The sequence below is a fragment of the Heliangelus exortis genome, chromosome 6, assembly GCF_036169615.1.
Source record: "Heliangelus exortis chromosome 6, bHelExo1.hap1, whole genome shotgun sequence".
Classification (NCBI taxonomy): domain Eukaryota; kingdom Metazoa; phylum Chordata; class Aves; order Apodiformes; family Trochilidae; genus Heliangelus; species Heliangelus exortis.
This window is the reverse complement of record NC_092427.1, coordinates 31,046,524-31,061,434: the sequence shown is the minus strand read 5'-3', so window position 1 is coordinate 31,061,434 and position 14,911 is coordinate 31,046,524. Positions and strand designations below refer to the sequence as shown.

The window sequence follows — 14,911 nt, the reverse complement described above, 5'->3', positions numbered from 1 at the left end:
GATCTAGACTGTGGGGTAAGGTTAAGAGTAGGATTTTTTATAGCAGTCACAAGCTGACAAGAAAAAAACCAACAAACAAGCATGAGAAATAAAGGAAATGGTAGCAGCAGTTTTGCAATTATCTGCAATTAGCTATGCTCTTTTGGAAACTACTACGGTTGAGAATCACTTTGGTGGTTACAAACTACAGTGGTGTTACTTGCAAGCACTGGCAGGCTGAGTCTTGTAAACTTTCTTAGATAACTGCAGTTGCTTCATCCCAGGAGGATCAGGAAAGCCCAGAAAAGCTGCAGTATAAGGAAAGAAGATTATAGAAACTAACACTTTGAAGTGAGGCTCTATTATAAAATTGTTCTCAATGTCCTTTACGGTTAAGTTTCCAAGATCAGAATCCAGATCAACCTGCATAAACACAGGGGATACAAAAAATGGATCAGCAACTCTTGCATTTGAGCAACGTACAGAATAAATCGAGAGAAGGAAAAAAAAAAATCTGCTTTCAACAGTGCTGCAGAATTATTACTTATGCAATGGATACCTAGAGTGTCTAACAATTTTAATTTATGTCTTAATATTAATTTCCCCACATAAATTAGTAGGTAAATGCCTGCATTGACACAGTCAGGAAATAAAATTTTAAAACAATCCGTTTACAGGATAAAGACTGTGCTGGTGAATTTCAATTAATTACTTTCCATCAAAGGGACCAGAACCAAAATGTACTAAAATATATATTTACTTATTCATTTAATACTCAGGAACCCAGGCTGATTTTACCATCACTCATCAAATGACAAAAAAATAACCTACAGACCAGTTTAAGTACTTGGATTATCCAATTCTGAGCATTTCAGTGTATCCCATTGAAGTTGTTGAGAATGATCACTGGAACTTGAAAAGCCACCTTAACACAGCTTTTTAATATCACAGCCGTGGCTAAGAACTGACACTGATATTTGAAGTTCTGAAACTTGGGAGTTTTGCTGCTCATTTAATTAAACTTCTAAAAGATGGGGAGCAGAGACCTCTGACTTTTTTCTCTTGCAAAGCTGTTTGTCAGCTTGGTGTGTACGACTACCATCTACTGGCCAAACCCAGCCTGACTGCCTTTCCAAGCACCATGTTCAACTTTAATGCTTCATGTCCCAGAAGAGCGTTAACCCCCGTGCATTGGCTCCTGACCGATTACTTACACACGAGGGCAACAGATTGTATAAGATCAGTGCTCTGGCTTGCAGAGGTTTAAAAACAACGTTCCACTGATTACCAAGGGAAACCTTATAGCTTAAGAAGAGGCTCTGCTGTTTTGTTTTTTTCTTTGGTGTTGGTTTGGGGCTTTGGGGGGGGGGGTTGTTTGGTTTTGGTTTGTGCTTGCTTTGTTTGTTTTTTTCTGAACTGAGGATTTAGAGCCGAGTTGCTCAATGTGTGCAATTTAGCTTTTAACTAAAAAAAAAAACAAAAAACTGCTTACATATAGATGTCCCAGAGGAAGGGTATACCATCGGTTTTATTCCAGTGTGTTTTTTGTTGCAAGAGACTCGGGATGACTGTTACTACACAAAGGGAGGAGCAAAAGGATGGAAGAAAAACATAGCAGAATAAATTAGTTGGGAATTTGTGCAATTGTGCCCTGGGATGTCCAGCAGCGTACGCAAAAAACTTACTTTTTCCCTACACTCCCTCCATTCTGTACTGCACAGGTTTTAAGCATCCCCAGAGCTCCTTTCTCATCTTGATCCAGCCAGGGTAGATTGAGAAAGTGTTGGTACGTGTGTGTGTGTGTGTGTGTGTGTGTGTGTGTGTGTGTGTGTGTGTGTGTGCGTGCTCGCAAAGGCCAGGGAAGGGAAAGGAGGAAGGTCCCTGCACAAGGAAGGGCAGCACTGCACCCACGAGAGGCACAGTGGGAAAGGGAGTCATGTTGCCTACCTGCAGCCTTGTGCCACAACCCTTCGCTCTGCCCAGTCACACCTGACCTCTCCAGCATGTGTATGTTCCTGTTGGAGACTCTCATCCAGCTGGGATGGGATGGCTGTATCAGGCATCTCTGTTCCTCAGAGACCTGCTGTAGGAACTGCTAAACAGACGAGGTAAATTTTCTCCTGGAAAACAGACTATAAAAATAAGAACACAGGGTTTTTTTTTTACTTGAGTGCAACCACAGAAGCACACCGAGCAACCAGCTCAGACAATTTCTGTGCATCAGCACCATGCTCCCATCCATCATCCTCACAGATGGTGCTATGACACCTTCCTCCTCCCAGCACTTTCAGCACTCAGGTCCACTGAAACACTGAAGCCACCAGGTGTGTGTAAACCATCTGCAGGGCAGATGGTAGAACTAGAAGGAGAACTAGAGGAGTGGGGTGAACTAGAGGTAGAACTAGAGGAGTGGGGTGCAAGCTTGCTCTCTCTCCTACCAGGATTACCTGATGCAAAGCCTACGAACTGTTTTACAAGAACTAAAGCCTGGCAGCTAATTAAAGCTGGGGAAAGATTCAAGAAAAATCATGGCACAGAAAATTGTTTTTCACAATTTAATTTTCCAGTTGAAATACTACAGTGAACTTGGCTGCCAATATCATCAAGGTCAGCAGTAAAAACACAATCACCACATACTCTGATCAGGAATAGTGTAAGAGACTTCTGATTAAGGGAAAACAAACAAAAGCCATGGTAACAAAATCCAGAACAAGGACTAGAAAGCAATCAGCTCTTACATTCTTGAGTGAGTACTACCTGCAATTATAAAAGTTATATGAGGAAAGATTTAAAAATAAATATTTAAGGGTCTGTTCCCTTCAAAACCATTTCAAAGTGTGAAAAAAACACTGTTTGACCTATTTTTCCCTTAGTGCAGGATCATCTATATCAGAGTTGATGTTAATGAACAATCACTATTTTTAGGTTAGAGCTATTTATTATACCAATGTCCTTTAAATATATTTAAATGATTACAACACGCCTCAAGGAAAATTGAAAAAATGTCTGTCAATTTTTGTGAAAATAAAATATACATCCTCATTAACCACATCAGACTCTGACAAGTCTGCATATCAAGGTAACAGCACTGCAGCCTGAGAAAAACAGGTCCTCAGAGACAACACAGCTCACTCTCGCAAACAAAAAACATACCACAAGCCACTCTGCTTGCTTTAAGAAGGCAGCAATTACACTTGTCAGTGAATATGATGAAGGAGATTTGTTGGTTTAAGATTGTTCAACTGTAGTGTAAATAAACGAAATTCTCACGGTGAACAGACAACCTTTTTTATTTTGTGTGTGTGTGTATATTTTTTTTGGTAAAGAAGTTATCACACTTCATACATATAAACCACAGATGATCTGGCAACTGTACTCAAAAGTTGCACTCCACGAATTCCAGTATTTGAATTCACATAAAAAGAGCCCTGTAGATTAATCTGCATAATACAGATAAATTTATAGGACTAAGAACAAACTTTAAAAGCATTACTGAAGACTAATATATGGGGTCAAACCACTAGATGAAAGATGGAAAAATCTCAGACTAAGAACTTGTGATAGCTACACCCATAGAAGTTATCAGAAACAGTAAGCTGAAGATGATATTGGGATCAAAACCATCTACAGCCTCTTTGGCAACATTTGGAACATTTCTGAACACAGAAATACTCTGTGTACCAAGTAATATTTGAAAATAGCCCTGTACATAATTTTGACATGGACAATTTTTGCAATGTTCCTAGAATTGGTCATGTGAAATCTAACTAAAAGACATCATACATTCCTGTGCCTGTGCACAAATACTGTGTAAAAACATTTCGGTTGGCCTTAAGCTTCTTGCTTAATTCTCAGGAATTTACCTCCATCTTAGGGTTCTTGCAACATTGTCTGGATGAGTCATCTTAAAACAAATAAACCAACAAACCCAACAATAAATGCAGCTCTTCACAGCAGCTTCTAAAGACGACTGAAGGCACAGTAAATCCATTATGAAGTAACTCGCCATGACTAACCACTTGTTTTTCCATGCTGCAATAAAAATAAAATTCCCTCAAGCCTTCCACCTATTTTCAGAGAGGTGTCTGGAGGACTGGTTAGGGTGGAGGCAGCCCTACGGTGAGAAAGCCCTGTTCTGGCTGCTGTAATTGAGGTAGTGCAGAGACCTGAGCTGGGTCCTTCACAGCCATTTACCTGCATAACAACTGCTCAGAGAAATGTATCTCCACCTTAGCACCTTAGTACAAACACTGAAAGTGAAAAGTGCCCTTCTGAGGGCCTGCTTCATGGGCTTATGGGACTATTCACCAACATGTGGCTAAGTGGCTCCCCCGTGTTTCGTCCGCAGCTTTTGAGAACAGGGTCTCAGAAGAGCACACATGAACACTGTGTGCAGAAATACTGTAGGTGAACTGTAAATCAACTTATTACCGTAACCATGAGCAAGATTTACAACAGTTTTTTTTTTTTTTCCTTCAAACAGATATTGACCAAATGTGTCTTTCAAAGAGGTTGATGAGATTAAATTTCTGAAATAAGATGGGTGAGAGATCACATAGTTAAATCGTTATCAGGATGCTGGACCCATCTCAAACGAATGTATCAATTTCAGGATGACGGAGTTCATATGCCCTTATATCTCTAGGCTCATTTATTTTGTAACATGAACCATCATGGGCCAAAATACTAAAACTCCAGCACTCCTGATTCAAAAGTGACCTCATCACTCTGCCAGCTTGGAAATCCAGTTGGCAAGAATCCAATGTCTGAAAAATAACTTCATTTTCCAGAGGGAATGGCTATCGAGAAAAAAAACTATCCCACAGTCCTTGGAATATGTTCCAGAGTCCCTAAATTCAAGGCCAAATTTTAATGCTAGTTCATGAGCAGATTCTGTGTCATAAAAAAAGCCAGCCAAACAAACAAAACCACAAAAAAACCCCAAACTAAAACAAAAAAACCAAAAAAACCCCAAACAAAAACAAATAAAAAAACCCACAAAAGCCCAGGCATTCCAAAGGAAAAAGTTGTATGAAAATGTCTGTTGCTCTGGGGCCTTGGACAGGACTGTTCCACATGAGCAGTTGGGAGGTTTATGGTGTGGCAGTATTTTCTGTTCCTAGCTTGTCCCATTATAGCTGACTTCTCCGTGGTTCTGCCATGCATCCTTGCCTCATCTTACCACAAAGCAGAAGTGCTCAAAGACAGTGAGCCCCTGCAGTGTTCATATCAATGGCTGCCAGGGTTTCTCTGGCTATAGGCACCCAGGGGGACTCCAGAGAAGGAGAAAACCACTGTAGCTTGTGGAGTTTCACATGCAAAACATGAATGCTTACTACACACGATGAATCAATCGTTGCTTCTCTCAAAATCAGAAATGAGGATGTTTTCTTCCAAAGGAGAAGTGTCAGTGTTGATCTGTGGCAAATAGGTGTTTCTGATCCACAGTATCCTGCTGAAGATTTGGTTATTCTGTTTGTACAGGCACCACAGAAAAATTGAAATGGCAGCCAGCATCACCAACGTCACAAGAACAGCCAAAGCTGCAAGCTCATGGTGTGACACTGAAAGGGAAGAACAGAAAGTGTTAGTATGCAAATATGTTTATAAATAATTTTAAACATAACCATACAAATGTCTTATGGGAAACATATTATTACCCCTTATATGTCATACATTTTCAATTCCAGGCTTAACAGTGAAAAATGTTACCTCACAAAGTATCAGCTCAAAATGTGATTTTACTCTTTAAAAAAGAAAAATATTAAGAAAGTAGAGAAGAAACTTACTTTTTTCAGAGGGTTCTTTTGCATCAATATCTGAAAAAGAACGCAAGAGCAGTCATGAAATTACCTACAGAGCTAACAAAAGCAACTGTATATTCATGGTAAAGTTGATTCTGAGAAGCCCATCTACCAAAGCCCATAAAAGAACAGGCTGTTCTTCAACTTTACTCATGTCAATGGCACTCCAACTGGCCAAATTAAACATGATTTAATCTGCTACCTAAAATCCCTTAAATTTGATGGGCTATAGGATGGAGCAGCAGCATTTATTCACTTTTAAGAGTGTAAATGCATGAGATCTGTGCAGTGGTAGACTAACATTTCTACTGAGTACAGCAGTGACTAAGACATTTTGGGTGGGCTCTTGAAACACTTCAGCTCTTTCATAGCCTCACTTTCCTGGTGACTTGGTGTCTGTGCAGTTTTCCCAGGCTGTGTCTGCCTGTCCTACAGGCTTTGTGGAGCTCAGCCTGATGTTCTGCCATATGAGGAAAAGCTCAGAGAACTGGGTTTGTTGAGCCTTGAAAAAATAAGGCTTAGGGGAGACCTCATCACCTCACTGCAGTACTGGAAGGGTGGATACAAAGAAGATGAAGACTCCCTTTTTACAAGCAGACACATGGAAATGATGAGGGGTAAAAGGTATAAGTTACTTCTGTGGACATTCTGACTGGACACAAAAGGAGAATTTTTCACAATGAGAACTGTGATTCACAATGAGAATCTCCCAAGGGAAGTGGGGGATTCTCCAAATTGGATACTTTTAAGCTTTGACTGAACAGGGTGCTGGAATGGCCCGTCTAGACCATGCTTTTGCCTAGAAAGCTTAGACCAAATGATCCTACAGGACCTTTCCAACCCGGTATTCTATGATTCTTTAATACTATGATTCTCTGCACATGGCTTATGCATACAGCAGGCAGTCTTACCACTGTCAGCAATAATGCAATGGCTACCCAGGGGCCTTGACAGGTTACCCTGGCTGGCTGCACTTTTTACAGGGTTTTTTTTCTAACACTAAGGGATAGAATTATTTAAAGGAAAACTAAGAGCAAATAAGGAAGCGACAAGGAATACATAGAACAACAGTTACAAGAACACAGTTGCCTTCTTTTATGGAAGAACATACCTGCAATCATTTTACATACAAATCCCTTTTTTTCTCTGCAGGGAGATAATTGCCAGACTCCATCTGTGGTCCTCAGGCTGACACAGAAATTCCCTTTGAGATTATCAAATTCAGGCTCCCTGATGCCCCAGTTTGAATAATTTAAGGGAGAGCCATCAAACCAGGAGACTGTCTCATCTAAGGGCAGAAATGATATATCATTAGAAAACATCACAGTGGTTTGATAATTATCTCTGTTTCAGTCGGACTTACCCTCCCATAAATAAATATTAAATTAAAGAATATCAGGTTTTTGTCTGTTTGGCCGCTACTTTATTTTTTTTACAGGTTTAAAAATAGCCCATGTAGTTGACAGAGAAAACAGCTTGCAGTGCTACTTTTAAAAGAAAATAAAGTCATTCACATACATGCATAAATATTGAGTATTCAAAATACTAATAAGTAACAATAACAGAAAGCTTGACTGGTTTTACTGAATTATAAACAGGTAATAGGCAGTGAAAAAAAATCACAAGAGATCACAGTGTTTTAGAAGATGGTTATATCAGCATTCAAGTAAAAATAAGCCAAAAGCTGAACCAGATTCTTACATGCAGGTCTCTTCTACCCAAAACTTACTGTCGGTAACAAGCAGGATGTTTAACCAAATCATTTGCACAGAATAACCAAGACTGTGCAATTCTTCCAGAATAAAAGCATTTTCATCTTCATCTTGAATAGTTAGGAGATTTGATCCTACAGATAAAACAAATTTTCAGTTTAAACATGTTAAACAAATTTTCAAACAATCCATGCCATTAAAATGTAACATTGTATTTCAAAAACTGTGCCTTCATTGAAAAACTTAAACGGTCGGGTTATTTTTTACAAATTCTTAAATTTTTTCAGCAGTATGAAAATGCTCAGGCTGACATAAAACTGTTCTTATATGATTTTAAAATACATTTGAAGGGAAAGAAATGCATTTTATGCTTTATGCCATAAATTATTATTTTCACATGGAAAGGAACATTTTTCTTGAAGTATGTTGCCTCTGTTACCATAGCTGGCTTATGAGCCTATAAATACCTTGAACTAGAGATTATTTCAGTCATCTCAGAAAACATAAGTTTCTTTAAGAAATCACAGTGACAAATGAACCTACAAAATAATCCCTTACCTTGATTTTTGCAGACATCATATGCAGTATCAAAATTTGTGCCCTGCAGAACCATGGAAAAGCTGTAGCAATTGTTTTTGAATTTGATCCAGGGAACATTTTTTTCTGAACATAAGCCTTTATAGGCAGTGAGTTTCTGTTCTGTGATAAGAGATAACAGCAGAGCTTTACTGGCACAACAACATGCACATTAATGCAAAATTCCACACAAAAAAGTTTTTGAGTAATGCCAATAAGAATGCTATTGCATTATGCCTCTATTTTTCCAAGTGAAAATCTAGTGGTTGCATATATTAATATTAGAACAGTAACGTTGGTTTTATTTCTGATCAAAAACTTGGCCAGATTGCAACAGCAGTATCATGACAATCCAACTCACCCTGATGATGGACAGGGAGTTATGAGCAAACTATGGGCACATCAGAGCCCTCTGAGCTGCCCAGGATGTCCCAAAGGGCTGGGGAGTTCCAACAGCAGCACAGCTTCTTTTCACTAAGCTGTGAATAAAAGCTGATGCCAAATCCCAGGGCACAGAGGAGTGTCCTGTCAGGAAGCTGCAGCCAGCCCCTCCTCTTCAGCGTGCAACGTGCAGCACGGAGTCCCTCTGACTCAGGACGATTCTACAAGCTCACTTTGCAATATCACATAACATCCCTTTTTGGGTGTGCTATGGTCTCACATGAATCCTACTTTGCTACAAAATACAACTCCTAAAAATTAAGTAAACCTTCGTCTAGATATGATTACATAACTTGACCAACAAATTTGAAAGTTGGTCAGGCTTCACTACAGAACTCAGGCTCGAGGGTAATTGTTGTCTTGAAGGATTCCAAGACAACTTTTATTCTCAACAGATTCAAAAGCTGTAAGCTGTAGGTGAACCCCTGGTGATCAGTGACACCAAACAGGAACTATTTTGAGAACTGGATCCTGCCAAAGATTCTGCAGTCTTGGACTGAATGGAATTCCAGACCTGAATTCTGGATTCAAATGAAGATCAGATAACTGACAGATTGCAGGAACCAACATGTTTTAGAATACAGGAAAATATTCATACCTTTAAAAAAAAACAAGCTGCAAAATCTTTTATATGCAATTAATGAAGATGTGACTCATTACTCACTTCCCTTATATTATCCCACAGTTAATTGCAGCAAACAAATTATTTCCCTTCAAGCTAGGTTAATCAGCAATCATAATTTTTCACAGATACTATAGTATTGACTGTAAAGATAGAATAAGTAATTCTTCTGCTTCTTTTCTAATATGATGCTTCTATTTCCATTCTCCTACGGAAAAATGATGGCAAATATTTTACAGGGGAAAATGGTTTCACAAATAGGAGATACAGAAAGGCAACCCAGGAATCTGTTTCAGTTTTGAATTTTACTATCACTATTGCTTAACCTCAGATCAATTTATTTGCTTTCATATACTAGACTGTCAATACACACAGCTGCAGCTGCAAAGACTTAATGTAAAACTGAACTCTGACTTACTAGGTGGCACATGGCAAACTGCTCCTTCCAGAAGTCGTTCACAGTTAGTACTTTTCCAGTGCCCTGAAGTATCAATGTAAACACAGCTGCCAAAGGCCTGGGACTCATCATCTTCCCAAAAGGTAAACAAAGACCTAGTCCCATCTGACCATTCAAAGTGAAGTCCATTCTGCCAAAATAAATTTTAGATTATCTTTCTGATTTTCTTTAGCATCACAGAAGTTCATCTTCTGGTGGCATCCTCACCAGGTATTACAAAATGTCTTTTACCTTTTCAAAGTCTGGGTAGATCCAAAAGGCTCTACAAAAAGGCAGAACCAAGGATCTTCCCTATTTGATTTCGGGAGACCACAAGCTGTGTCTTACATGCTGTTTTCAGCAAGTGATTATTTGAGCCATTAAGCAACTAAAAATGGAACATCATTTCAATGTTGACACCACAAGAGATTTTTTGTGGGTATGAATATTTTCTATAGCTTTTAGCTTTCAGTAGTAGTTGCCCCAAATTGGCTCTTACTAGATTTATACATTATGTTGCAAAAAAAAAAAAAAAAAAAAGGGTTCAGGCTCCAGCTTTCCAAAATTTTCATTTTCAGATGCAAACTTCCTATGACTTCAGATGGAAAAACTCCTTTGCAGTATCACATTCATAGTTAGGGAATCCACTACGTACATCCGAAGTGAACAGCCCGATCCAGTGGTTGTATCCCAGCCGATTGACAATGATGGTGAGGAAAGCTTGGTGATACTGGTCTGTGATGCTGACCAACTCAGCGCCATTTGCCATGCAGGTTTTTAAAGCTGAGGACCATGTAAAATTCCCGTGTATTAGTTTATATGTTCTGTTACCATATTCTAAAGTATCTGGCACAGGGTACATTTCAGATGCATTGATGACATGCCTGGATATGTCTGTTATAAACAAAAAGAAAAGATGTATTTCTTTTTCCTAAAAAGACAGCTTGAACATAGCAGAACAGCTTCTAAAAAATCAGAACTATCCTTTAAAAACAAATCTAAAAACTCAAGAGTCCTTGGTTTCAGGAAGGCACTGTGAACTGTAAAAAGAAAAAGATGATGATAGTATCTGAAATTCCACCACAGGACAAACTCATCACACGAGTCAATGAGTTTAATGGAGAGCAACAAAAAAGTAAACCTGGACTGCCTGAATCTTTGAAGGTCAGTAAGAAATCACATGGGGTCTGGGAATATCCCAAGTACAGAGTGCACTTGTCCCAGGTACCTTGCATCTTGCATGCAATTTAAATTATCTTTTTTTTTTTTTTTTTTTTACCCATTTTTAATAATTTCCAAGATCACTTTACAGCACAAAGTCTGGCCTCACAAATAACTGACTGTACTGGCACAACTCAGAGGATGACAAACTGTGGTTCATGGCAGAAGTGTGTGGGCGCTTTTTGAGCTCAGGCTTACTATCCATGAGCCAGTGTAGGGAAGATCACAGTACTGGCAGTTAATGAGAAAACCTCTGTGCATAGAGACTTAAAGATCTTTTTGATGATAAACTAACATAGCACCATCCAAAAAAAGAAAAAGGGAAGCAGACTTCTTAGATTTAAGAAGTAGAGCCTCCACTGAGAGAAAAATCAGGAGACAGAGACCATCTCCACCTCAGCCCATCTGTGATGCTGCCATATGCACATTTCTAAAGGAGGCAAATGCCTTTGCCAGTGTGTATGAATGTTCACAGTAAACTTTAAACAAGCTTATTAAAATAAAGCAATACCTCAGTTTAATGCAAACTGATAGACAGGATTAAATTACTTCTGTCTGTAAAGCTTCTCTGTGACTACAAAATGAAGTGGTTCCTTCACCTTTTTTATGAGGTGAAGTGTTTTTTAGACTTGGTTCCCTCTATGACTAAGAGAGGAAGAATGTTAACAAGCATCTTAAAATAGCAAATTAATTTCTTATTTGTCATCCGCAAATCATTTGAAATTAGAAATTTCTAAGCAAGAAGAAGTTTGCTCTTCAGCTAACTGAAGCACTATGTTTTGTCCTAACCTGAAGTGGATGTCACTGCTTGAAAAAAAGGCAGAAAATGGCAGTAAAATGCTGATGCAATCCTAACTCAACCACCACTATAAGATCAGAGCCCAGTTCAGTTCTTCTGCTGATTTATTTTAACTTCATACAGAAAATATTTTGAAAAAGAGGAGATGGTATGTGGACAGGATGGCAGAAGCCAAGCACCATCTCATCTTTCCAGGAACTGATATATTTGTTTGGACCTCTGAGTAAATTCAGCAGTACACTACTGACAGCTAAAGACTACCTCACTTCTCTCTCCCTTGCTTTCCCTGCTCCTCCAGCTGCCTATTCCCATGCACAGTTCTGCTTTTTGCCCAACCCTGCACTGAGCTGATGTGGCCTTGGAAAGCTACTAAAAAACTAAAAGCTAAAAGCTAAAACTAAAAGCTAAAAGCTACTAAAAACACCTAAACTGATCAGGAGAAAAAAAAAAAAAAAAAAAAAAAGAAAAAAGAAAAATAAAAAAAGAGAGAGAGTGAGACATGGAAGTTTTCTGCTGAGTTTGCAAACTGAACTTCCTGGTGGTTTGGGAGGATGCTCCAGTGCCACAATGAGGGACAAGACTCCTCCCATCCCTCACATGGGGCAGGCAGCAACACTCAGCTGGGGGAACATAATGAACTCCCATACCCCCACCCACACTCCCCAGCTCTAAGGCTACTGCTTTCCTTCCTGCCTTTTAACACCTTTTCCATCTGTCTGAAGTAGCAGAAGGAGATAAAAATACAAGCATTTGGGAGGTAAAGGAAACAAACCAGCAGGAAAATTCACTATGCGCAGGATTACTCCAGCACTCCCTCCAACCATAGTTCATAATAAATGATGTCAAATATGGCTATGGTTTGCTAGAGCCACATGTAAGCACTGCCCACAGCTTATGTTTGTTTATTTTACTTCTCCACTCCCTCTCCCTTGCTTCTTTGGCAGACAGCAGCAGAGGGGTGTTTGGCCCTTTAGCCTTAACCACCAAGTGATGTATCAAGTTGAGCCATATAAAACCATCCCTGCCACACAGAGTACAGCACCCAAGGACACTCCTCACAGGCTTCGATTACAGCCCTCCTTTAGCTCAAGGGTTAATTATTTTCTGCTGCTCTATTTTGGTACCATGATCTGGCAGCTTTCCAGGGGCAGAGCTGCAATAGCCCCTGGGAAGGCTCCAAAGCTGCCCCAGCACCCTGGGGATGCCAGAGGCTCCCAGGCCAGAGGCAAGGCAGCAATGTGGATCAGAGAAACCACACAATGTGTCTTCCCTGCCAAAGCTTTGTGCTTCTGGCAGGTGCACATTGTGGCAACAGAATCAGAGAGGCGTAAAAAGAAAAGCCAAATTCTATTTCATCAGCCAGTCAGTTCACACTGCTTGCAAAAATAAACTTTTTGGACTCAATTATGATCTAATATTGCAAGTTCCACTCTCTAAATTTTTTTAAAATTTTTCTTTTAAATTAATATTTTCATAGAAATTACCCTCAGTTTTGTCGTTTGTCATTTTATGCTGTTACTCTGCTTGCTATGACAAGAAAACATAACATTTCATCTCCATTACTGAATCTAAGATAGGTAACAGAAAACTCAAAGTCAGGAAGTAAATTTAATAAGAAAATAATTTTTTAGAGATACTTATACATCACTGCTATTAATTTATTAAATAGTGTAAAGCCAGTCTGGCTAAACATCAGAGTATAATTTATCTTAGAAATCCTTTATATTCCTGTTTTTATAGACATCCATCACAAGCTGTTTCTAAATGAAAATAAAGTAAGATAAATGCAAGATAGTAAGAAAAGAGAACAGAAGCAAAGAAAACAAAATCTTACCCTGAGCCTTTTGGCAGACAAACCCATAATTTTTCTGACAGTTTTCTAAGTACCACTTTCCCGTAAAATAAAAATTGGGGTTATTTGATACCAGTGTACATAGTGGAATTTGTTCTTGAACGTTCGCACTGTTATAACGCCGTCTCTGCAATCAACACAGAACCTTATATTAATTTTAAAAGACACTGTATAAAACCAATATATAATTATTTCATTAAATTTAGAAGAATAATTTTCTGAAAGTCACTATTATAAATATGAATACTCCCAAAAAACCAATCTAAAGCAATAATCTCTTCATTAAAAAGTCACAAGCTTTCACTGAACAAACTAAAAGGCTAAGCCAAACACAAAGTAATGTGGTATAAAACAACATATTAAAAAATGAAATTCATCACCTTATGCATGAACTTTGCTCAGACCCACCATATGATACTAACCATAAAATTCAAACTTTGGTGCTTAAAAGCAATTGCAGGAGAATGTGACTATAGCCACAAGTTATGAAAATAACTTTCTCAGTAATGCCATTTTTGTTACCTCTAGCAATGCTCACAGTTTGAAGTTGCAAAAATTAAGAGAAGACTGAATTGCTGTAAAAAAGTAGATTTTGTCTTTGTGGCAGTCATGGTTTTCATGGATAAAACAACTTCTCACTGCCATTAAAGACCCCGGAAATACTCACATCCACTACTTCAACTGGAGACCAGTTGGAATACATTGGAGGATTTTCATTCAGCCATTTTTCATAATCATCACTCTGGAAACCTATCCAAACACTAGTTTTCCGTCCAAATAGATTCATTGTTATGAAAGCTGTAAAATGAAACGGGAATTAAATAGAATTAACTGGTACCCATTTAGGGATAGATGAAGACATCCAAGACACCAAAGCACTGAAAAATTTTATTACTAATCAATGCCATTCTGAAGTTATTAAAAGGTAAGAATATGAGTGTTTCAGCATCACCTAACATAAATTAATTTATTAATTTCAATTGGGTTAGAATATAGTCCATTAACTAATCAGGCTTTCAGAAACTTTCACAGCAGCTCCAACAACCTAAGTATTCAGTTAAGGTGTGCCATGGAAAAAAATTTAGTTTTAGTCAAAAACAGGATTTCTCAACTAAAGGTAGCCAGTGGGATTCCTCCAACCTCTAAATAAGTGGTTTTACAAATGTATAAAATTCAACCACAAGTTTTTATGAATAGGGATTATAAATATTTCTGAATGTACCGGCATTTATTTCCCTGACACTTCCAGCCTAGTGCTATGTTTAGGTGCTATTCAAGGATAAAAATTTGATTGTTTTTACAACAGTATCATGTTACATTCATAAGACAGAAATTTTACATAGCAATTTTTTTCGATGGGTATTTTTTTTATTTCTAAGGCATGGTAGTAAGCACACAATTACATCTACTCCTCGAAACATGAGTGTCTATAGCCCAGTGGATATTTGAATCTTTACATCTTGGGAAAC

General features: G+C 38.4%; 1 protein-coding gene and 1 long non-coding RNA gene across 4 annotated transcripts in view; one reads left to right on the top strand and one right to left on the bottom strand.

Moving 5' to 3' along the window:
• Positions 1–2,172: 2,172 nt before the first annotated feature.
• LOC139797757 (uncharacterized) lies at positions 2,173–7,056 on the top strand. The gene is made up of 3 exons (XR_011726579.1): positions 2,173–2,303; positions 5,464–5,563; positions 6,936–7,056. It is a non-coding gene; the product is annotated as an uncharacterized lncRNA (long non-coding RNA).
• The window catches only part of PLA2R1 (phospholipase A2 receptor 1), a 40,773-nt gene continuing 30,321 nt past the window's right edge, over positions 4,460–14,911 (bottom strand). The window contains exons 22-30 of one of the 3 annotated variants that reach the window (XM_071747559.1): positions 14,110–14,240; positions 13,425–13,569; positions 10,226–10,464; positions 9,553–9,721; positions 8,054–8,194; positions 7,513–7,629; positions 6,895–7,071; positions 5,769–5,798; positions 4,460–5,543 (exon numbers count right to left, since the gene is read on the bottom strand). In XM_071747559.1, coding sequence (XP_071603660.1) covers positions 5,329–5,543; positions 5,769–5,798; positions 6,895–7,071; positions 7,513–7,629; positions 8,054–8,194; positions 9,553–9,721; positions 10,226–10,464; positions 13,425–13,569; positions 14,110–14,240 — 1,364 coding nt within the window. In that variant the 3' untranslated portion in view covers positions 4,460–5,328. Of the gene's footprint in view, positions 5,544–5,768; positions 5,799–6,894; positions 7,072–7,512; positions 7,630–8,053; positions 8,195–9,552; positions 9,722–10,225; positions 10,465–13,424; positions 13,570–14,109; positions 14,241–14,911 lie in introns of those variants that run through there. The other 2 variants (XM_071747560.1, XR_011726578.1) reach the window with 2 other exon arrangements.